Source organism: Zalophus californianus, chromosome 16 (genome assembly GCF_009762305.2).
Source record: "Zalophus californianus isolate mZalCal1 chromosome 16, mZalCal1.pri.v2, whole genome shotgun sequence".
Classification (NCBI taxonomy): domain Eukaryota; kingdom Metazoa; phylum Chordata; class Mammalia; order Carnivora; family Otariidae; genus Zalophus; species Zalophus californianus.
In genome coordinates, this window is record NC_045610.1 from 4,740,026 (window position 1) to 4,763,513 (window position 23,488).

Consider the following 23,488-nt stretch of genomic DNA (forward strand, 5'->3'; position numbering starts at 1 on the left):
GCCGGAAGTGACCCGCCGCCGTGGTTGGGACCTGGCGGGAGGCGACGGCGAGACGTGGCCGGTGAGTGTGCGCGTGGCCGGGTTTGTGAGGCGGGAGGGGTTTGCGCCTCCGCCTCCCCACGACCCGTCTGTGCTCGAGGTGACAGAGACTAACCCCCCTGCGGCAGTGCGGCGGGGAGGGGACGAACCTGAGACTGGGGAGCGAATTTGAAGGCGGGGCCAGAGGAGTATTTCTGGAAAATTCTTGAGCCACCAAATTCCGCATTGGCGTGCGGTTAAATTGAACACAGCTCTGTACTGTGCCGTGCCAGATCCGGTTTGGGTTCTACTCTGTGGGTGGCGACGGCACATTATTTTTCCGGGTCCTGAGAAAGGGTAGGATTCGGTCGCTCAGAAGGCACCACCCTTCTCATCCCCGCGGCTCACACCTTGTCTCCTAGTTCGAGCCCTCGGCCTTTGACCCTTAGAAACTAGGACCTCCGTCTCCCCAGAGAGAGAGAACCTTGAACCCTAGTTTCCGTGAGGGGCCGAGAGCACCGTCCGCCCTCCCGTGAAGGTCGGGCCGCTGTAAGCTAAGAAAAGCCGTTTTCTGGGTTCTTTCCCCAAAGGGGTTGTTTTTCTAACCTCCACCACCGGAGGGGCATCGTTTAATTCCTTGTGGGCTCCGGAAGCAGCATCTTGGTGGCGGCCCTGGGAGCCAGGAGGGAGGAGTCGGGCTGGTAAATGCCATCCTTAAGTACGGTTCTTTTCCATCGGCCCTCGGCTGATTCTTGGGCTTCCCACTTGGGAACATGTGACCCGTGAAGGCCGCCGTGAAGGGGGCCGGGGACACTGGTGTCTGTAACATGGGCCCCAACCCCTGCCGCAGCCAGGAGGCGGAATTTAGGTCTGCTCCCTGACAGCTGCGGTGTTAGCCCTGGACTGTTAATCCCCACCCAAAGCTTGGCTGAAGGGCGGGGGCTTTGAGCCGCGGTGCTAATGGGCTCATGCATCAGATGACCCTCTCCCTCTTCACCTTTCTGTAGTCAGTTATATATATCCACCTCTTTGATGAGAAGTGGTTGTGAAATCTCCCCAAGGAGCAGGTTGCTTTTATTTCTTTATTTAAAAAAAAAAAAAAAAAAGAGCCTTAAAAAAAAATTCCAAACCTGGGGCTCCTCACTGGCTCAGTCAGTGGAGCGTGGGGCTCTTGATCCTCAGGGTCTTGAATTTTCGAGCCTCACCTTGGGCGTGGAGATTGCTTAAATAAACCTCAAAAAATTCTCCGCAACTAGTGTTTACAGTGTAGAAAGACTGCAAAGTAGAATCAAACCTCAAAGGGAAATTTTAAATCACTCCTAAAATTTTAGCATAGCATTTATCTAAATTTTGGGCTCAGTTCCTTTTTTATTTTTATTTTTTAGATTTTATCTATTTGAGAGAGAGAATGAGAGAGAGAGCGCACAAGAGGGGGGAGGGTCAGAGGGAGAAGCAGACTCCCCGCCGAGCAGGGAGCGCGATGCGGGACTCGATCCCGGGACTCCAGGATCATGACCTGAGCCGGAGGCAGTTGCCCAACCGACTGAGCCACCCAGGCGCCCTGGGCTCAATTCTTTTGCATTCCCCCCCCCATGTTTGTAGACATATACACAATTTTTTAAAACAAGTTTTTAAACACATACGCAACTGGGATATCAGCCAACAGACAGGATTTTGTGGCCTGCCTTTAAAATTTAAGAGATGATGAAAAGTTTCTTGTGGTATTAACTCTTCTTTCACATCATGATTTTTTTTTTAAGGATTTATTTACGTGAGGGGGGAAGGAAGGGAGAGAGAGAGGGGAAGGGAGGAAGAGGGAGAGAAGGGAAGGGAGGGGCAGAGGGAGAGAGAGTCTCAAGCAGACAGCTGAAGAACTGAAAATGACGATGATCCAGTAAGTGTTTCACAAGAATGAGTTCAATATCAAAGGATTAGGAAGTCCCTTAAAAATACTGATGAAGCCATCATCCATTTTTGCAAAAAAGGACATCCTAATTTATGACTGCATTGCAAAAATTCAACATAAGGGATGTCACAGCATGTAAGACTGCAAATTACAGTTTGGCCACTATAAATAATGGTGCAGTGAACACGGGGTGGGGGGGTGTGCGTGTATCTTTTCAACTTAGTGTTTTCAGTTTTTTTTTCAGGTAAATACCTAGAAGTGGAATTGCTGGATTATAGGGTAGTTCTTTTTAAAAAGTTCTGAGGAACCTCCGTACTGTTTTCCACGGTGGCTGCACCAGTTTGTATTCCCTCCAACAGCGCACGAGGGCTCCCTTTTTTCCACATCCTCGCCAACACTTGTTTCTTGCCTGTCCATTCCGTCAGGTATGAGGTGGTGAAATGTTTATTTAAATCTTTTGCGTCTTTAGAAATTGGGTGACCTGTTTTCTTTTTATTGAGTTTTTAGACTTTTTCAAATCTTCTGGATACTAGTCCTTTATCAGGGAGGTCATTTGCAAATACTTTCAGTCTGTGGCTTGTCTTTTCATCCTCTTTAGCAGTGTTTTCAAAGAGCAGAAACTATATTTTGATAAAGTCCAATTTATCAATTTTTTCTTTCCTGGCTTGTACTTTTGGTGTTGTAGCTAAGAAATCTTTGCCAAAACCAGGGTCACAAAGATTTACTCTCATGTTTACTCCTAGAAGTTTTTGTGGTTGTAGTTTTGGTTTTCTCTTTGATCTAAAATTTTCCTTAAGAAAATTTATTTTATTTATTTTGAAAATTTTTTCATTTTAAACTTCTGTTAGTAACCTTAGACATATTTGAGATTGTGGGCTGTACAGTTTATACTGTAAAAGACTGAAGCTGACAGGGTTGGGAGCTAGGGGAGAGTCGATGCTGGAAGAGGGATAGGAGCCCATAAAATACGATCTTCGCCTAGGTCACTAGTTTGGCTCTACTGACTCCCCTCTTTCTGGAGACCAAACCCCTAATGTTCGTACTCCACCACTTTTTTCTTGGCTTATCCTTTGTCCCTCTTAAGGTTTTTTTTTTTTTTCCCCTCTCTCTTCCTCTCTGACTTCCTCATTCAGTTGGTCAGAAAGTCCTTGTGTGCTGCCTTCATAATTCACCTAGCGTCCTGTACGCTCATCATTTCCCAGGGCTGTTTCTCCAGTCTGAGCCACTGTCATTTGTTATCTTTTATTTTGCCGTAGGCTCCTAACTAGTCTTCCAGTTTGCACCTTTGCCACCTTTGGTCTCCTTCTCAACACGGCAGCCAGAGTAATTTTTAAAAAATGTGTGTTAATATTTCTTCTCTACTTTAAACCCTCCAAAGCTTTGACATCTCACTCTAAAGACACAAGTCTGTGGAAAGACCCTCAGACCTTCCATGATCTGGCCCCTGGTTCCTCTCTTATGTTATAACTCTTTATCCTGCTCATTCTCCTCCAGCCCCTGAGACATGCCAACCTGCCCCTGACGTAGGGACTGTGCATTTTCTATTTTTCCCTCTGCCTGGAAGTATTTCTGACCTCACATACTCATTTGGCTTACTCTCTTAGTTCCTACAGGTCTCTGCTCATATGTCTTTTTTTTTTTTTTTAAAGGTTTTATTTATTTGAGAGAGAGCGTGTCTGCGTGTGCATGAGTGGGGCAGAGGGAGAGGGAGAAGCAGACTCCCCTCTGAGCAGGGAGCCTGACCCTTCTTCTTTATTTCTCACTAGCACTTATCATCTGACATGTTACATGCCCTTGTAGAATGTAAGTTCCCAGAGGGCAGGAACTCTTTTTGCTCACCTCTATACCCACAGAGCATAGAACAGTGCCTGGCACAGAGTAGATGCTCAATAACTACTTGTGGAGTGGATCAGTGAATGGATCCTGTCTGGAGAAGTAGCCTTAGGGAGTGTTTTCCTTAGCATTTGTAACGACCTAGAGAGATTTAATAAAATCAAGTCCAGTGAAAGATACTTGTGTGTGTGTGGGTGGGTGGTAGGGGTGGGAAAGGTGAGGCTGCGTGGTAATGGAAGTACAAAATATTGAATGCTTTGCAAGGCCATATATAGTATTAAAATATAGCTAGGTGAGAACTGTGTTTAAGAGTAAATAAGTTTGCAAATGAAAAAATGAGTTTGGTTTAATTTATAAGTTTACTGGAGTTTTTATTTACTCAACATTAAGAGAAAAATAAACATCACAAGTGGCCCAGAATAGCACATTTTGCACATTTCTTCAGCCCCTCGGCAGCATCAGGCAGATGTGTTCACTCTGCGCTGATTTTTGTGTGAATCTCCCGGCTCTTCGCCCGCAGCTTGTTGACCTGGGACTCGGCAATGTCAGCCCGTTCCTCGGCCTCCTCTAGCTCATGCTGGAGCTTGCGGAATTTAGCAAGATTAGTGTTGGATTGTTCCTCCTAAGAGGAAAGATAAAATTGTGAGAATTAGACTTTGTGGTTCTCACTGCGCTTGTCACCAAACAGGATTATTTCCTCAACTCAGATACGTCCTTCTTATGGTGTTTGCCATGTCTGACTTCAAATCTGGACAGAACGTGTAACTTCAGTTGTGTATTTTTTTCACTCTAAAGAATGAAAAAAGAACTTTTGAAGTGGAAGGACAACCTTAGTGTGTCAAACCCATGTGTACATGAAATCCATTTGTGATGCACGGACTGGGTAGAAAGAAGGAAGAGAGCCATGTACCCCGACAGAGTTTAGTAAGTAAATACAAGGTCAGATTTCAACTTTGAGACAACCTCACTTAACAAGTTTTGTCACATATTTTGACTCTGGTATACAGAGAAAGGGAAAAAGTGGGTCTGAGAAGAAGCATGCGTCTGTTGGTTTTACTTATTACCATTTGAGCCCTTCCCTTCCTTCTCCTAACTTACTGTCTACTTCCGACCTACCACATTGTGTCTGGAAGAATGGGGAACAATCAGGAAAAGTGAGGCTGGAGAATCTTCCAGCATGTCCTTATTTGCCACAGTACATGTGGAGAGATGAGCCCCTGATGATACTGGTAGTATGTGAAGGAGTCAGCTGGGGTAAACGATTTATGTTTGGCTCTTGAGAACACTTGATTTTGTGTCTTCCTAGAGGGAGAGGATTATTTTTCATGGACTACAGTTGTGATAGTATAGTCTTTGCAGCTCTCAAGGTAGGTTACTGTTTTTTTTCCCCAACCCTTACAAAATGCTTAATAATAAAAATATCTCCTCTTAAAGTCTGATTCTGTAATCAGGTTTTGGAGGTAAATTCACATTTATAATATCTCTCTTAAAATATGAGTGGTATATTCATTGAATTTAAATTAAAAAAACAAAACAATTAAAAAATATGAGTGGTATATTCTTACTTTGCTTTTTTTTCTCGTTGGCACATTCTCGTAATATACTTTCTACCCCAAAAGAAGTTTTCTTCCTCCCTCAAGGGCTTAAAGATACTCACAGCCTCCTCAGCTTGTCTCTTGTATAATTTCACCTTCGCCTGTAATTTATCTACCAAGTCCTGCAGCCTGAGAACATTCTTGCGGTCTTCCTCCGTCTGGGGGTTTGAAAAAACAGTTTGTATTCAGTACAATGAAATGAGCCTCCTACAAGTGGTAAAACAAACCACTTTGATATGATGGCAGGTGGGTCTGGGGTAAAGTTGGTCAACCCTGAGCCTTCTTCCATGGTATTAACAGTAGCCTTCTTGCTAAATGTTCACTCTGTGCAGGTTCTGTCTTAGGGAATCCTGTACATCATCTCTGATTCTCACCTCCCTACTCTGGAGAGTACATGCTGTTACTCTGTTTTATAGGGAATGAAACTAAGGTTTAGAGTGTTAAGTAACCTACCCACGTTCAAAAATTAAGAGGGCCAAATTAAGACTAATACCCAGTTTATCTGGCTTTAACACCTGTATCCTTTTCTCTGGTATGCTATTTTCTGAAGACCTCCCTGCCTTTCCCAGCTTAGGAAAGGGTCTGAGATAAGCAATTTTATCATTTGCCCCTTATATTTATATATCGAGTTCAGGTGGATCTGTTTGTGAGCACCACATAAACAGTTACCAGATTGTCAGTTTCCCTTTGGGCAGGAAGTCTGGATATTCTAGAAAGTTATTCCCTTTACCTGGTAGGTGAGTTCCTTTACTCTTCTCTCATGTTTCCGCAAACCTTTAACAGTCTCAGCATTACGTTTCTGCTCACTTTCAACCTCTCCTTCAAGCTCACGTACCTACAACCAAGAAAGATATGTACACAGCCAGTCTTGGGGGATATTAATTAGCTCAGGACCTGCTGAAGATATTGGGCGATAGCCTCAGCCTCAGGACAAAGATGGGCATCAATATGTAGATAGAGGGAGTGCCCTTTTCCCCTTCCCAGATTCAGAGAGATTGAGAGACCCACCCTGGCCTCCAGTTTCTGGATCTGCTTCTTCCCGCCCTTCAGGGCCAGCTGCTCAGCCTCGTCCAGACGATGCTGCAGGTCCTTCACCGTCTGCTCCATGTTCTTCTTCATCCGCTCCAGGTGGGCGCTGGTGTCCTGCTCCTTCTTCAGCTCCTCGGCCATCATGGCCGCCTATTTAGTAAACACACCAAGATAATAAGGAAACCTAGTAATGGCAGGTAACACACGTGTATCAGAAAAACCAATGCTTAGCTTGCTCACATCAGTGACGGCCTTCTTGGCCTTCTCTTCTGCATTGCGTGATTCTTGAATGACTTCTTCCACTTCACTCTGGAGTTGTGAAACATCATTTTCCAATTTCTTCTTGGTGTTGATCAGGCTGGTGTTCTGTTAAAAGTCGTCAGTGGAAATTTATAAGACTTGATATTTGCCAACGTGGGATTTTACAGATGTCTTACTTGTTGGCTTGTGCAGGGGACCTGAAGGCAACAGTTTACTCAACTTTAAATATTTGTCCAGTGCAAAATATTAATCATTTGAAAGGTTGGAACAGCCCCCCCCACTGTGTCTAATTTATGCATAAGGATTTTTGAGATTTGAGAATGCCTCAATTAATTGCTCTTTCAATTATATTTCAATTAGACATTACTAGTATTCTATCCTTAAAAGGTTGGAAATAATAGAAAATAATTGATTCTTTTTGTGAGTGCCTGGCATTGGGAGTTTTTCAGTTAGAAAGGATCTATTCTCTGTTAACTTTCATGGTTTGCTCCCTGGGGGAATACTGAATTAGTTTTAGGAAAACATTTTATTAAAATTTTTTTTTTTTTTTACAGATTTTATTTATTTATTTGAGAGAGAGAGAATGAGAGACAGAGAGCACGAGAGGGAAGGGGGTCAGAGGGAGAAGCAGACTCCCCGCTCAGCAGGGAGCCCGATGTGGGACTCGATCCTGGGACTCCAGGATCATGACCTGAGCCGAAGGCAGTGGCTTAACCAACTGAGCCACCCAGGCGCCCAACATTTTATTAAAATTTTAACCCAGTGCTTCTCAAAGGGAATCAACACTGCCTCAACGGGTATTTGGAAACCTTTGGAGGTAGGTATTTTTGCTTGTTAAAATGACTACCTGGTGTTACTGCATTTAATGTCCAGGCAAATTAGCAGTATCCTGCAAGACTCACGGACGGTAAACACAATGCTAAATGCAGAAGGACTCCTGATGAGAAATACTACGTGGCACATTTTTGGATTCTGGAGTTAACAAATCATCTTTATTCAAGTTTATTCTGTATCATGGTTTTCAAAACCTAAAGAGTCAGACCTTATCTTTAAATAAAACTCTCTCCTTTTTTGGGTAGAAAATCTTAAAAAAGACGTATAGGAACACACACCAAAAAACTGCCTACAATCCCATCTTTCCAAGATAACTGCAGTTAATATTTTAGAGCATATCCCCCATCCTTTTTTTATATACACATATTTATAAAAATGGAGTATTTCCATATTATAATTCTCATCCATCACTTAACAGTACACCAGCATTTGTCTGATGGGGGGGGGGGTCTTACCTGGGTGTGCAGGAGCTGGACCCTCTCACTGGCGTCCAGGAGCTCCTGTTCTGCGATTTTCCTGCTCCTCTCCGTCTGCTCCAGAGTGGCCCTCAGCTCCTCGATCTCAGCCTGCAGCAGGTTGGCTCTGCGCTCCACCATGGCCAGCTGCTCCTTCAGGTCCTCCTGGTCCCGGAGAGCGTCATCCAGGTGTAGCTGGGTGTCCTGTTAAGGAAAACAAAACAAAACAACACAACACAAAACCTTAGACACTCTGAAGAGGATGTGAACATCCCGGGAGGTGAACTGGAAGAATGTACTGGTGCCAGGAGCAGGAAGTGACAGACCTGTCATTTGAATGAGTGTGAAAATGGTGATGTCACCAGCTTAGGTGAGCGAGAATGATCAGAAGACAGAGTCTCATTCTATTTATGCCATTAACTGGTTATTTTTTCATGTGCGAGTAACTAACTAATGTCACTTACAGAGCATTTTCCATATGCTCTCCCTAGTACCTGACATCTGGTATCTCATTTGATTCTCACAGGAACCCTGTGAAGTGGGTAGTTTCATTCTTATTTTGTAGAAGCAGCAGCAGAGGTTCTGAGAGGTTAAATCATTTGCCTAAAATCAGGCAGCCAGTAAGTGACACAACTAATGCTCAGCCTCAGGCTTATTGGTACCAAAGTCTTGTACTTTCTCTCGTATCAAAGCTTATCTCTGGGTTTCTGTTTGTTCTTTTATATAGCATTTCTGTAAAAATATATTCTATGCATATTTAATTTAGCTGTCTCCATACCGTGAGCTGTATAATTTGTTAAATGAAAAAACTGGATTGTTTAACACGAAGATGTTTTGCTGAATGGAGGACAGGTCACTTCCCTGACTTAGCTGTTTATGTGGACCCGTTTACCTTCAAGATGCCTTGGGTGTTCCTGTAGTTCCTCAAACTCTCTGCAGCCAAGCGGTTGGCGTGGTTCAGCTGGATTTCCATCTCATTGAGGTCTCCCTCCATCTTCTTCTTGACTCTGAGAGCATCATTCCTGCTCCTGATCTCAGCATCCAGGGTGCTCTGCATCGACTCCACCACTCTGATGTGGTTTCTCTTTAGCTGGTCAATTTCCTCATCCTTTTCAGCAATTTTCCTGTCGACTTCAGACTTGACTTGGTTCAACTCCAGCTGGATGCGCAGGATCTTTCCCTCTTCATGTTCAAGAGATGCCTTAACAAAACAGTGATCAATTAATAATGGAAAATAACTTGAATATTTGGAGTGTATTCCCTTGTGAGCCAAATTCTTACTAACATCAGTTTGTCTGATTTTACAAAGTATAATACAACAGTTCCAGGAGCCTGTTAGGTAAATCATTTTTTTTCTTGTTTATTCAGTCATAGATTATATAGGGCAGCTCTGTAATAAAGGTGCTTTATAAAGTATGAAGTGCTATGTAAGTATTATTCATGAGTACTAACAAAACTTATAGTTCAACTCATGTAGTAAGCATGAACTTTCAGTCTGTTTTATACATTAAAATGTTTGTGTTTGTAGAAATTCTCAATTTAGAAACATTTTTCTGATTACAAAATATACAGTGTAGAGCATGGGGTAATATATAGAAACAAAGAAAAACCTCCTATTGTGCACCCCATCCAAAGATGACCATTTAAATGTGGTACATTTTTTCTAGACTTTTTCCTACTTATATATATATTTTTGCATGATGAAATTATAGTATATATAGTTGTGTTTGCTTTAAAATTATTGTCTACCATAAATATTTCCCCATATTAATTATATTTAATGGTCATATACAATTGCAGCATATGAATTTTCCATAGTTAGCTTCATCTTGTTCTTGGATTGGACATCTTTGTGCTTAAAGATTTACTTCCATTTGAGATAATTATTTAAAAAATTTTATTTATTTATTTGAGAGAGAGAGAATGAGAGAGAGAGAGAGCACGAGAGGGAAGAGGGTCAGAGGGAGAAGCAGACAGGGAGCCCGACACGGGACTCGATCCCGGGACTCCAGGATCATGACCTGAGCTGAAGGCAGTCGCTTAACCAACTGAGCCACCCGGGCACCCCGAGATAATTTTCTTGAGGTAGATTCTTATAGAATTGATGGGTCATAGTATTACATTTTTAAGGCTTTTGATAACCATTGCCAAATTGTCCTTCATAAAGGCTGTACAAGTTCATAATTCCCACAAGCTCTGTAATAATGGATCCATCGCCTACTTTGAGTGTCTTCACCCATGTCTTTGATTTTCCAAACAACATAATAATATGTACCTCTGCTTCCTCTAAGGCACCCTGAACGTCACATTTCTCTTGTTCCACTTGCTTCTTTATTTTCTCCAATTCATGTATTTGCTTCCCTCCCTCAGCAATCTGCTCAGTGAGGTCAGAAATCTCCTCTGTGGGTGAACAGATAAGGGAGGGGTGGTCAGACTCATGCAACATGGAAGGGGCTTGCCAGGGCTGTTGGAGGTACGGAAGTTCAAGAGCACTCACGCTGCAAGTTCTTGTTCTCCCGCTTTAGGCTTTCCACTTGATCCAGGGATTCCTCATAGGCATTCTTGACCTTGAACAGCTCAGTGCTGAGTGCGCGGGCCTCCTTCTGGGAGGCCTCAAGTTCAGCCTGAGTTTCCTCATACTTCTGTTTCCACTCTGCCAGGACCTGAAAAGCAACAAATTGTCAGCCACTGCAAGGAGAAAGGGTGACCCAGTAAATGTTGATGAAGTTTAAGCAGGCCGGGCCACCTTGTCGAAGTTCCTCTGCTTCTTGTCCAGGGCGGCACAGGCCGCGTTGGTTCTCTCCACATCCAGCATGAGGTCCTCCACCTCATTCTGGAGCCGCTGCTTTGTCTTCTCAAGGGAAGCGCATTTGGCGTTCACGGCTTCTACGTGCTCCTCAGCTTCTTGCAGATGCTGGGCCAGCTTCTTCCTGAAACGTTAGCCAGGCGGTTAAGGAGAGTGGTCTGGAACAGGGGCAAGCTATAACGTCCTTTGACAGTTCTGCTTCTATAATGGCAGATAAGATATGGTTATCCAAACTGTGGCAGCCAGAGCTGCTTTCTCCGTCCGTCCTGCATGAAAAGGTCCAAAGTGGTGAGCACCTGGATTCAGTTCTTAGAGGCTGCTGTTAGTGCTCCATTGTATGTGTCTTACTATATAAATAATTCGGGGTTTTCAGGATTTTTGATTGAGTTGCAGAAAATGATTATCCCGGACAATTTTATTGATTGATTTATATATCTCATCTCATTCCAAAAAGGATTTGAGGCTAACTAGATATTGGGCAAAAATGTACTGAGCATATTCATTTGCTTTTTCAGACTTTCTATTTCATTTTATGTACTTTTTCCCTAAAGAAAAATAGTTGCTTTTCATATATATTTGGAGTTCTCACCAGAGAAAGAAATCGATGGATAAATCAGGACAGTTTAAGCAAGGCGGGTTTTCTTTTTTCCTTCTGAATCACCTACATTCTTCATTCCCCATTGTGTGCCAACTCTACATCCTTATGGTACAGAAAAGCCTTTCGCTCTGAAGCCCAAGAGGATCTACTTGAAGGTCCTCTTTGGTCTATACACAGGCTAAGGCTTTATTTTATTTAGACCAACCCTGGACATTATGTACAGTTTGGTGGCCTCCAGCATGAGTTTGAAGAGCTGTATCTTCCTACTGCAGTACTTAAGAATGTGGGCTCTGGAATCAGAATATCTGATTCTAATCCTAGCTGTATTATCTATCAATCATGTGTCCCTGGGTTTGTTGGTTAACCTCTCACAGCCTGTTTCCTCATCTGTAACATAGGGATAAAACATGACATTGCTGTGAAAACTAAATGAGCTAATGTGTATATATAGTACTTGACACATAGCGTGTGCTCAGTAAATTTAGTGTCTCCTATTACTATTATGTTACCATCATCGATATCATCATCATAGTGTTTCTGGGAGTTGCTGAGTTGTGCACCTAGGAAACCATGTCCTCTTCCTCCCCCATTGTTCACAGCCCGTACTTGGCCTCCTCCAGCTCCTCCGTGCGCTGGATGGCGTCCGTCTCGTATTTGGTCCTCCACTGGGCCACCTCGCTGTTGGCCTTGGACAGCACCCTCTGCAGCTCAGCCTTGGATTCCTGCTCCTCCTCATACTGTTCCCGCAGCAGGTCACAGTCGTGGCGGGAGGACTGCAGGGCGTGGGCCAGGGCGTTCTTGGCCTGCAGAAGGACTAGTTCAGTGACTTAAATTCATTTATTCAGTGACACATAATTTACATACCCAGAGTAGAACGTAACTGGACATGCTTGGATTTACTCAGCCAAGATCTTTGGTAAAACTCACTTTAGTTTCCTCCTCCAGCTGACGTTTCAGCTCCTCGATCTGCTGTGTAGATGCTTGTTTGCTTCTTGAAAGCTGAGAGACTAAAGCATCTTTCTCATCTAATTGTTGGGAATATTCACCTAGGAATAATAGAAGTAAATGAGTTGGTTAATGGCATAGAAGTAAGCTTAAGCTTTCATATATATGTGTATATAACTATATACATATATATTAAATATATTTTATTTGCTTCTAGACATGAGTATAGAACTGGTTAGAACTGGAGGTAAAAAGCAGAAATGCCACAGAAGTGTAACAAGTAAACTATTCTGCCAGTTCTTGCTTTGCATTCTTTCTGACCCGCTCAGCAGAGTCTACCAGTTTGTTTATTCCCCTCTAAGATGGGAGGGAATAGTGCTGTTTCTCCAGAACCTCTGGAATCACTTTTGCCTAGTATGTAGTTTCAGGGCCCAGAGAAAGGTCCTCACCTGCCTCTGTCTGCAGACGTGCTCTCTGAGCCGTCAGGTCATTGATCAGCCGCTGCTGCTCCTCTTCTTTGGTCTTAAGTTCACTCACCTGATCTTCTAGAGTGCGACACATCTTTTCAAGGTTCCCCTATAGGACATATGGCAGTGAAAGATGAGACACTGAACGCAGTAAAAAAAAGTTAAAACTTGAGTCTTCAAGTATTTTTAGAGTGAATAAATTCAAGCGTGAGTAGAAATCTATGGCACCAACTTGATGGGACAGGCTAAGATTCAAGTATGGTAAGTGAGGGATGTCCCTGACATGGCCATTGTTGGAGCCCGTTCATTTTTTCCAGTGATACTGACACTTGCTTAAAGTAGATTTTGAAACAGTCTTAATAGGTCATAAGCAAGCACTAACAAAAATGAAGTAGAATGGAATATATTATAATAGGAAATATTAGATTAGTGCTATAAACTGCCAGCAAACAGTGTTTAGTGACAGAACAATGAGTGTTCTGTCAGGTTCTTGATGACCATCATTTAGAGTTGGTATTGGGTACCTTTGCTTTGGAAATGGTCTCTGCATTACTGGCGAGGTCATCGATCTCCATCTTCATCTCACTCTTCTCCTTCTCCAGCTTCTGCTTGACCCTCTGCAGGTTGTCTATCTGCTCCCCGAGCTCGGCCATGCTGTCTGTGTGCTTCTTCCGGAGTGCGGCCGCTGTGGCTTCGTGCTGTAGGGTGGCCTCCTCCAGGTCCCGACGAAGTTTCTGGAACTCAGCCTCGCGCTTCTTGTTCATCTCGATCTGGGCAGAAGTGGCCCCGCCGGCTTCTTCCAGGCGCTCGCTGATCTCCTCCAGGTCCCGGGAGAGATCAGAGCACTGCTTCTCTGCTTTGGCCCGGGAGGCCCGCTCTGCCTCGATTTCCTCCTCCAGCTCCTCGATGCGGGCCTGGGAGTCACACATCAACATCTCTCAATCTCATCTCAGTCTCAGGGTTTTCGGGGTACAGAAAAAAAATGAAGGTGAGATGGTTCACCTGCAGCTCTTTGATCTTCTTCTGTAGTTGAATTTCTACTGCCTGCTCATCTTCAATCTTGCTTAGCAGATTGCTGATTTCAAATTCTTTCCTGTAGACAGAAGAACAAGACATATTAATACTCATGAATTGAAAGATGATATCACGTGGAATTTTTTTCTGGAGTTCCTACTTTTTGAGTTTCTCATCAAGTTGCTGCTTATCATTTTCTACATCCATTGTGGATTCTTGGGCCAATTTTAGGTCACCCTCCAGTTTCCTCTTTGTTCTTTCTAGATCCATTCGAAGTTTCTTTTCTTGCTCTAGAGACCCTTCAAGCTAAGGAGAAAGGAAAATACGTTAAACATTGAAAGTGTGTTTAAAAAAATCCTTCAAATGGATATCAAAAACACACTTACGTCATCCACTTGCTGCTCCAGCTTCGTTTTAGCTTTGGTCAGGGTGTTGACTTTGTCCTCTTCTGCCTGCAAATCATCCAGGGTCTGCTGATGGGCCTCTTGGAGGGCCTTCTTCTCCTTGGTCAGCTTTGCGATGGTTTCATCCAGGCCTGCCATCTCTTCCGTGAGGTTTTTCACCTTGAAAAATTAAAAAGAGAAATGATAGCTGTGCTAAAGCATCTTAGTAGGGTGGCAGAACCTCTATATGGTAGAACAGAATATGATTCCTACCTTGTTCTCTGTGGCATGCTTCTCCTTTTCAACCTTGGCCAGGGTCAGCTCAAGGTCGTCAATGTCTTTCTTGAGCTCTGAACACTCGTCCTCCAGTTTCCTCTTCTTGGCCGTCAGCTCGGAGTTGATCTCCTCCTCCTCCTCTGCTCTCTCGGTCACCTCCTTGATCTTGGCCTCCAGCTGGATTTTGTTTTTAATCAGTTGCTCACACCTTTCCTCTGCATCAGCCAAGGCGTCAGCTTCCTGTGGAGAGATTCGTTAAGGTCTTTAGAAAGCTTGTTACGATTTTGAACTTGTTCTTTGCACAAAATAGTAGTGTTTGCTGACTTCTGGTGACTTTTTCAGTATGAATATAAATTAAACTTAATTGAACATTATTATGTGGCCTGGAGAAATGGATCTAATTAAAAGCGAGACTATAGACTTAGAAGCAAATTAATCTGAAAAATGATTGGATTGAATCAGTTGGCTATAAAGTAGTGTCTAGAAGACTGATAGGCCACAGGAAGCCTGAGGTCTTGTCTCAGTATTGTCTCCATATGGATGAATGTAGGCAAATTTACTTTATTCCTTTATCCTCAGTTTTCTCATATGTAGTTGAGGGGGTGGGAATAAATGATCACTAGGAACATTTCAGCTGTGATATTCAAAGATTTTTTTTTAAAAGATCTTATTTGTCAGAGAGAGAGCACAAGCAGGGGGAGTGGCAGGCAGAGGGAGAAGCAGGCTCCCCACTGAGCAGGGAGCCTGACACGGGACTTGATCCCAGGACCCTGGGATCATGACCTGAGCCGAAGGCAGACACCTAACTGACTGAGCCACCCAGGCGTCCCCAAAGATTCTGACTTAGATTGGTTAGATTTGGTTTTGATCATTCCCTGTTCACTTCAGTCTAACTAGTTGTTAGACTGAATTTAAAAAGGAAAAGAAAAAGAACTTAAATAATTTTATGCCTGTGAATACATTTCCATGCACCATTTGTTACACACTCACAACCTTCCTGATAGTCCATAGTAGTGCTGTAAATGTCGACAGTTTTCAGTTGCATTTTAAGGATCACCTATTAGTCTCAACATGAATTTTAGAATACACAAGAATGTGTAATTTTGAGGCATTACATAGCTCCATACAGTTTTTATGAGTGACTGAAGAACTCAAATAAAAATCAGCTCAGCCTTATTAGATTACTCTGGCCTGGGGAATTTCTTTAACTTCTCTGTCAGTGTTTGTTTTGTTCTTTGGTTATGTTTTTTAAATGCTTAAATGGATGATAATGGGGACTTCTCAGGGTTCCTTTGCTTTTATTTTTAATAGTGGTGTATTCAGTCAGTGTTTACTCACTGATAAGAACTGTGAAGGGACGCTAGGTTGAAGTGGTTGTTGGTTGTGTGTTTTGGGAAAATGTAACCTTCACATAAGCGAAGGTATCAGAAGGGAAAGTTGAAAATAGCTGAAAGATTTTAGGAAAACTATCCCTTTCACAGGTTTCTTCATGACACTGGTGGGCTTTTGGATCATGGAAATGGGAGATTATGCTTGGCCAGAGCACTGGTCCAGACTATCCCCCATTCTTCCCGAGCTAGTAAACAGAAGCCTTAAGAACTCAGGATGTCTGTCAAAGGAAGAATCACAGAGGGAACTGGGCTCTACCTTACACTCTGGTTGCTCAGTTCACATAACTGCAAACAGATTTATTGAGCTAAATCTCAGTGGTAAGGATGGAGAGAAATAAGAATAAGGGGCACCTGCACCTCGATTTTTATAGCAGCAATGTCTACACTAGCCAAACTGTAGAAAGAGCCTAGATGTCCTTCAACAGATGGATAAAGAAGATGTGGTCCATATATACAATGGAATATTACTCAGCCATCAGTAAAGATGAATACCCAACTTTTACATCAACATGGATGGGACTGGAGGAGATTATGCTGAGCGAAATAAGTCAATCAGAGAAAGACAGTTATCATATGGTTTCACTCATATGTGGAATATAAAAAACAGTGCAGAGGATGATAGGGGAAGGGAGGGAAAACTGAACGGGAAGAAATCAGAGAGGGAGACAAACCATGAGAGACTCTTAACTATAGGAAACACTGAGGGTTGCTGGAGGGTAGAGGAGTGGAGGGTTGGGGTAACTGGGTGACGGGCATTAAAGAGGGCACCTGATGTGATGAGCACTGGGTGTTATATGCAACTGATGAATCACTGAATTCTACCTCTGAAACTAATGAAATACTATATGTTGGCTAATTGAATTAAAAAAGAATAATGGTCTTTCTTTAATTTCAATACAATCTCAGACTTGCATTCAGAGAACAGGATGATCCTTGTAAGGCTGGGATGAAGCATGCAAGGCAAATGGGTAAGATATCTGGCTGCGATCTGGGGCATCGCCTTTAAACTGCTTCCTTCATGGCTGCTAGATTTGTGATATTATTGAATATGTTCTTCAGTCCTCCCTTTTCCATTTGTAATTCAGAAGTCATTGTGTGTGTCTTCCTCATAGGACTACGGAAAGATAAGTGAAATACTAAAAAAAGTAACTTGAGATTTTTCTTTTTCAAGACAAGGCTCTTTGTAAATCTGGAGTATGTATGCCTTCTAGAAACGCTTCAGTAACATGTTGCATTCAGAGTACAGAATACTCACAGATTGAACCTGGAGCTGCAGGTCATTTTTCTCTTTTAAGAGAGTGACCATTTTTTCCTCCAGTTCCTTCCTTTTTGCCTCTGACTTAGCAAGCTCATCTTTGGTTTTCTGAAACTCTTCCTTCATGGTAGCCATTTCCTTCTCAGTCTCCGCGCTCTTGAGGAGAGGCTTGATCTTGAAGAAGAGTTTCATCCAGGGCCAGTGCTTGACGTTCATGAACGCACGTACATTGTACTGGATGCAGAAAAGGGCTTCTCTGAAATGACGTAAAAATATCAGTGTAGATCGATTCATTAGGGGCAGTGTTATTGTTGGTGGTTTTTATTTTACACACAAGTTCCCCTTGTGATGATCCCCCAGGTATAAATGATTATCAGATTTTGTATATGTTAAATGCAGGCTTTATAGAGACACAGACACACTCACAGTAGTGCTCAGTGTAACCACTTTGCTAATGTGTACTGCTCATATTGAGTAATTTTGTGTTCTCAAGACCCTTACCACACTAGCAAAGGAGCAGACCTTAGAGTGGGAATAGTTTGCACGTATGAGAAACACATACCAATATAAGATCATTTGAGATATTACAGTATTGGTGATTTGGGAGTGGACGTGGCATTTGTAAGTGGTTGTGCCGTGGGCCGTTGGCCTACAGAGTGAGCTGTGAGATGACATTGGGTGCTTTCTGATTTGCCCCACTGGTGGAATTTAGGATTTAGCACATCTTTCTCGAAGCCTTTCGTCTTATTTTGATTAACACTGAATTACCCACTCGTAAACTTTTGTTAGCTTTTTCAGATAATGTACTGGCTTTCCTCAGATTATTTCAAATGCCTCATTCTTACTTGCTTAATTAGACTGTTAATATCTACAGGTGATTTAGCATGCATTGAGCACCCAAATTTGTTTTATCTAAGTACAATTTTTAAATAGTAATAAAAGATGCTCCTTCTGCAAACTGTAGCACTAGACTAGCAAGGTTTGCCGTATGCCTCTTCAAGCTTATTAAAATGTAAATTCTGTTTCTGTATAAGTCCAAATTACAAGAACCATGACTCTGAGAAGGCAAATACCATGACACAAACCATAATGTAGACACATGGGAGGGATTTGGGAACACTTATAATACAAATCCAAATAAGCACAGAGGAGCAAAATGAATGCAAAATGTGTGTGTGTGTGTGTGTGTGTGTGTGTGTGTGTGTGTGTGTGTGTGTGTGTGTCGTGGGGGTGGGGGGCAGGGAGTGCATCAGAGCTGGGTAGATAGAGCTGGGTGAGGCTCATTGGAGAAAGGAAAAGTGCAAGTTCTGAATTGGTAAATAGGTAAATTAGGATGGGGGGTAGGCCTGGGGCAAATATGAAAACAGGAGATAAGCAAATTGTTTAGGCTGGCTGGAAAAGGCTGTGTGGTTGGGAATGACAGATGTACTGGGGAATACAGAGAGCCTTGACAGCTACGCAAGGCAACGTGGATTTGTCATGGGAGGCCAGGGGGAGCCACAGACCGAGCTACAGCATGATGAAAACTGTGCTTATTGCAAATTATTCTGGCAGCTCTATGTGAGGGGGATGGACAGGGAGAAATTGGAGGGAGTGTGCAAGTATGAGGGGTTAAGCAAAGGCGGATATGTTGTAGGAGTGAGTTCTGAACTGCACGAGAAGCATGTATTAGCCACAAAATGAAAGTTAATAAATGAGAAAGGCTGAGTGATAGTCCCAAAGGGACCTTACAATTCGGATAATCTGCACTGTTGTTACCTCCTTTGCAACATCTTCTGATATTCAACCCTCATTAGGAATCCCCTGCAGACGGCTTGAGTTCTTGTTATAATCTGGGCCAACTTTTCATCTCTCATTTCTTCCAGAAGACCCAGAAGGCCAGCTTTGAAGAAAACCTGGAAAAAAGGAGAATCCCGAGTCTTCCCTGTGGTACAGGAGACACAGAAACGGCAGAAGGGTATGGATCAGGTAGGAATAGATGACAGCTATACCTTGGTATGTCCAAATTTATACTGGGTGTGATCAATATCAATAGAGGCAAGAAGTTTCTCAGAAGCCTTCTTGCTGTCGATGAACTGTCCTTCTGGAATAGCACTTGCATTTAAAACTTTGTATCTGTTCAGTCAAACAAAGAAAAGAATGATTAAGGTGGTATGATTATATGGGGAAACCAAATGACCCCAAAAATCTGAGAGAAAAAGTAAAAGTAGAAAACCCAGCTTAAAGCTGTGCTTTAAGTTCAGATAGTAAAACAGTGTGATTTTTCTGTAGTCTAATGCATGTGTCTTTCCTATTTGTAAAAAATACCACTTCTTCGAACTGTTACCCAGTCCTACTACCACAAGACTATATGATTTGACTTCTTAATTTTACAGTATTTACTCAACAGGGCACATGAAATGCGATGAACAGAGGACAACAATTAAGATGATAAAATGTTCACAATATTCAGTGAAATACAACAAAGAGAGACTGGCCTTTGTTTAAAATCCCCATAAAGGATCCTGCTTGGGAACCCCTTCCTGCAGATGCGGATCCCTTCCAGCACACCGTTACACCGCAGCTGGTGCAGGACAAGTTCATGCTCCATGGCCCCTGAGAGGAAGAATACATGCCTTATTTCATGGCCTAAAGCAGACACCCTGGAGCTTGTTTGGGCATCAGAAGGGTCTTACCTGGAGTCTTGGTTTCATTGGGGATGATACACCGTACAAAGTGGGGGTGAGTGCTCCTAAGGTTGGTCATCAGTTTATTTAGATTTTCCTAGAAAGCCAGACAGAAGGGACTTGATGAGAAAGTTTTATCTCAGATTGCTTTTTTGTAATTATTTGGAGTGAACCTAGGCACTCCTTTAACTGTCAGGTATAAGCCTCCGAGGCTTCAGTTGCTCTGTATTTTTAAGGTCTCCAGAGTTCTAGCCTGCCAAATAACCACAAGGCCAAAGTGCTGGGAAGAAATGCAGCTCTCCAAGGTATTCATTTATAACACCTAGGAACTATTCTATGAACAAACTGCAGATCCCGTAGCCTTAATGCACAGGAATTGTTCTCAGCTGGGAATTAGAAGACAAAAGACTGTGGTCTCATTCTGCCGCTAATGAGCTGCTTGACTCTGTAAAATCCCATTCGTCTCTCTGGGCCTTAATCTGAAAAGAGTTGAGATTACCTCTAAAGCCTCTTCCATCTGTCTCAGTGCTAGTAATTTTCACAGTTGTAGTTTACACTGGGAACCTAGGTTGGCCCTTGTCCCACCTTTGCTGTTCCTTCCTTGAGGTTATTATTATCCCTGGGACCTGTGACTTCTTGTTTGTACTGTTTCCTTTTTTTTTTTTTTGAAGAGTCTAAAATCATGCGACTACATAATCTTGTGTGGGTGGATCTTGGGTGCCTGGGAATGATCCACAGCCTGAAGCATCTGGGGGGCGTTATTCCAGAAATAGAGTAGTTGCTTATGACCGATGATGTTGTTTTACTCAACTGTAGAAAACTCACATGTAAATATTTCTCAATATTTCTTAGGTATAGTCTTGGGGAAGGCAGAGTTGCTTTTTTGTCTTTCTTTCATATCTCAGTTAACTATTAGGAAACAAAATTTACTGTGGGCTTCTAATCTTGAAGACATGTACAAGGATAAGTTGATGAAGCAGGAGCCTACTTGGTGAGATAATGCAAATTGGTAGTGAGAAAGAAAAAGAACAGGCCAGTTTTCCTGTTTCAGTCACGGGTTATATCCTTTAAAAGGAATGAGACTTAGCCATACACATTCTGACAAAGCAACCGTGAGTCTAGACATTTCACACACTTCCCTTTGGAAGAGTCAGTTGTTAAGCTACCTAACAAAATCACATGATTTGTAGTAAAATTATTTGTTATTTTAATCTTAGATATTTTCTAGCTTAATCATCCATGTAAATCACTAGGCTTGATTTTAGATGATTTTCAGCCATTACAAAAAATTAAATCCTCCTCAGAGGACAAAGATGTGTATTGAGGGAAGGATGTGCTAAAGAGTATGTCTTTAAAGAGGAACTCAGGAGCATTCTCAAAGGGCAACATTGGTAGAATAAAGATAACAGCTTTCCTTAGGGACAGCTTTGAAGTTCAGATATGTTTCTTTAAAAATCAGCCTGATTACATAATAAGAAAGTTTCTAATGATATTTTGGCATTCCTGAACACATCAGATGATCATAATGAAGAATAATGGGTAGAGCATCTCACCCTGTAAGAGAAGTGTTGCTTGGTTCTACCATGATAAGAGTGAATATTTGAACATTCTGTTCTCTCCTAATTTATTCTAAACCCTGTAATTATGATAATTCATAGAAACTGAATAGAGTTTTTGGGTGAAATTTGTACTTTACCCTGAAAAGGGCTGACACAGTCTGGAATGAAGAACCCTTCTTCTTAGCACCTTTCTTTGTGCCACTATCTGAGGTAGAAAGAAAAACCCATCAATTAGAGCAGAATCCTAGAGGCTGGAATGTTATCTGAACATTTTGTGGGAATGGGCTTGATTTAGATTAAGGGCACAGAAAGTACCTGCTTCAGCACTAGCGTAGGTGGAAAAGAGACTGGCCAGAGTCTTCATTGCAGACTTCTGATACAGCCCAACCACAGTGTCGTTCAGGGGGTCCTTGTTCTTGTCCAGCCAGCCACCAATGTTGTAGTCCACGGTGCCGGCGTAGTGGACCAGAGAGAAATGGGCCTCGGCCTTGCCTTTGACAACCTTGGGCTTCTGGAAGTTGGCCGACTTGCCCAGGTGTTGGTCATATAGCTTGTTCTTGAAGGAGGTGTCTGTGGCCTTGGGGAACATGCACTCCTCTTCCAGGATAGAGAAGATGCCCAGTGGCTAAATTCAGAAAGGTGGACATTAGTGTCAACCTATGTTTCCCAAAAGATGCAAACATGGTGGCTCTATCTGTATTTGATTGAATGATCAGAACTGCCAAGTAAATAGGTATATAAAATAAACCAGGGTCATAGCTCACAAAGAAATCCTTTTGTTATCACTGGAGTGACTTTCCCACCATTCCTTGTCATATCCAGTCCACAGCAACACTTTCAGTTAAAAGAATAGCGGAATACAAACTTCAAATGTCAGTCAGCACAACATGTGTGGGCAGTTTGTTAAAGTGTTCTGTATTATCACACTTTTTGCCTATTTATTAAATTAATCTACTGTCACTATTTTCTTTTGTTATGAAAAGGATTTACTGACTTAAGAGTGATGTTTACGTTATATGCAGTAGTTTAATAGTATACATAATCCAAACCTTATTTAAGACATTTTCTGTATTTGATCTCCTTAAGGTTGGATTATGGAAAAGCGTAAGCAATTAGACTTCTTGACTTCCAAACGGATTATCTTTCTTAGAGGTCCTAGCTGGGTTACATGTGTACTAATTTTTATCTAGAAAAAAGACTTATTTATGTTGCTGACATCTTGGATTGTAATGGAGATAGATTCAGAACTAGTGAGGTAGTTCTGCTGGTGGAGCAGATCGTCTCAATTGAGTTTTCAGTGCTGCCTTAAAATCAGATTTGAGTCGCTGTTAGAACAAAACTGGCTAGAACAGAATGAAACTAAACACTCTGATCCTTCTTATGTAGAAGTTGAAAAGAGGAAGTTTTAAACAGTAATTCTGTTTGTTCTGATACCTAAGTATTTCTGTTTGTTCTGATATCTAATGTCACAGTTATACTTTCTAGAATTGCTTCAGACACTTGGAAAAGTTACCCTTGCAGTCTGCCTTGCTTTAGAAGTCAAACAGACTGGGGTGCCGGGGTGGCTCAGTTGGTTAAGTGTCCAACTCTTGATTTGAGCTCAGGTTTTGGTCTCAGGATTGTAAGTTTAAGGCCCGAGTTGGGCTGCATGCTGGGCATGGAGCCTACTTAACAAAACAAATAAGAAAGTCAAACAGACCTTCTCGATGAGCTCGATGCAGGCAGCCAGGTCCATCCCGAAGTCGATGAAGGTCCACTCGATGCCCTCCTTCTTGTACTCCTCCTGCTCCAGCACGAACATGTGGTGGTTGAAGAACTGTTGCAGCTTCTCGTTGGTGAAGTTGATGCACAGCTGTTCCAGGCTGTTGAACTGCAGAAAACAAAATTTTCAACATTAAATGGATTTTTTAGCAGTAAAATTCGTTACTGAAACATTCTTTTATTGAGAAAATGTGGACTACAGTAATGAAATAAAATTTAAACTAATTGTTCTTTCAGAAGTCCCAAGGAAAAAAAAACGATCCATTTTTTTTTTTTTTGACATGAGCCTTTATTATGAATTCTGGGCATTATTTAAAAGCACAGGTATCAATTATACAGCAAGACTTCTGGTAGGATCTACCCCTTCCCAGCTCTAAGATTGCATAGCAAAAGCATACATGAAAAGTACAGCCATGGTCCCCATGAATTATGGTTT

At 42.3% G+C, this 23,488-nt stretch overlaps 1 protein-coding gene and 1 long non-coding RNA gene across 5 annotated transcripts in view; one reads left to right on the forward strand and one right to left on the reverse strand.

Annotated features, from left to right (window-relative positions):
• On the forward strand, nucleotides 1–19,587 carry LOC113939315. Of its 2 annotated transcripts, none has more exons than XR_003525192.1 (4): nucleotides 1–61; nucleotides 4,553–4,681; nucleotides 18,932–19,034; nucleotides 19,456–19,587. It is a non-coding gene; the product is annotated as an uncharacterized LOC113939315 (long non-coding RNA). The 2 variants fall into 2 exon arrangements; XR_003525193.1 differs by having other exon boundaries at nucleotides 19,442–19,576.
• LOC113939311 (myosin-8) overlaps nucleotides 4,105–23,488 on the reverse strand; it is a 27,477-nt gene continuing 8,093 nt past the window's right edge. The window contains exons 13-38 of one of the 3 annotated variants that reach the window (XM_027625157.2): nucleotides 22,991–23,161; nucleotides 21,612–21,916; nucleotides 21,429–21,504; nucleotides 19,742–19,829; nucleotides 19,544–19,661; nucleotides 19,058–19,181; nucleotides 18,825–18,961; nucleotides 17,067–17,322; nucleotides 14,418–14,660; nucleotides 14,148–14,324; nucleotides 13,922–14,067; nucleotides 13,750–13,840; nucleotides 13,272–13,661; nucleotides 12,730–12,856; nucleotides 12,263–12,381; nucleotides 11,942–12,138; nucleotides 10,678–10,861; nucleotides 10,429–10,594; nucleotides 10,207–10,331; nucleotides 8,824–9,132; nucleotides 7,932–8,135; nucleotides 6,622–6,747; nucleotides 6,361–6,531; nucleotides 6,083–6,187; nucleotides 5,415–5,510; nucleotides 4,105–4,379 (exon numbers count right to left, since the gene is read on the reverse strand). In XM_027625157.2, coding sequence (XP_027480958.2) covers nucleotides 4,230–4,379; nucleotides 5,415–5,510; nucleotides 6,083–6,187; nucleotides 6,361–6,531; nucleotides 6,622–6,747; nucleotides 7,932–8,135; nucleotides 8,824–9,132; nucleotides 10,207–10,331; nucleotides 10,429–10,594; nucleotides 10,678–10,861; nucleotides 11,942–12,138; nucleotides 12,263–12,381; nucleotides 12,730–12,856; nucleotides 13,272–13,661; nucleotides 13,750–13,840; nucleotides 13,922–14,067; nucleotides 14,148–14,324; nucleotides 14,418–14,660; nucleotides 17,067–17,322; nucleotides 18,825–18,961; nucleotides 19,058–19,181; nucleotides 19,544–19,661; nucleotides 19,742–19,829; nucleotides 21,429–21,504; nucleotides 21,612–21,916; nucleotides 22,991–23,161 — 4,401 coding nt within the window. In that variant the 3' untranslated portion in view covers nucleotides 4,105–4,229. Of the gene's footprint in view, nucleotides 4,380–5,414; nucleotides 5,511–6,082; nucleotides 6,188–6,360; nucleotides 6,532–6,621; nucleotides 6,748–7,931; nucleotides 8,136–8,823; nucleotides 9,133–10,206; nucleotides 10,332–10,428; nucleotides 10,595–10,677; nucleotides 10,862–11,941; nucleotides 12,139–12,262; nucleotides 12,382–12,729; nucleotides 12,857–13,271; nucleotides 13,662–13,749; nucleotides 13,841–13,921; nucleotides 14,068–14,147; nucleotides 14,325–14,417; nucleotides 14,661–17,066; nucleotides 17,323–18,824; nucleotides 18,962–19,057; nucleotides 19,182–19,543; nucleotides 19,662–19,741; nucleotides 19,830–21,428; nucleotides 21,505–21,597; nucleotides 21,917–22,990; nucleotides 23,162–23,488 lie in introns of all 3 variants that reach the window. The other 2 variants (XM_027625155.2, XM_027625156.2) reach the window with 2 other exon arrangements.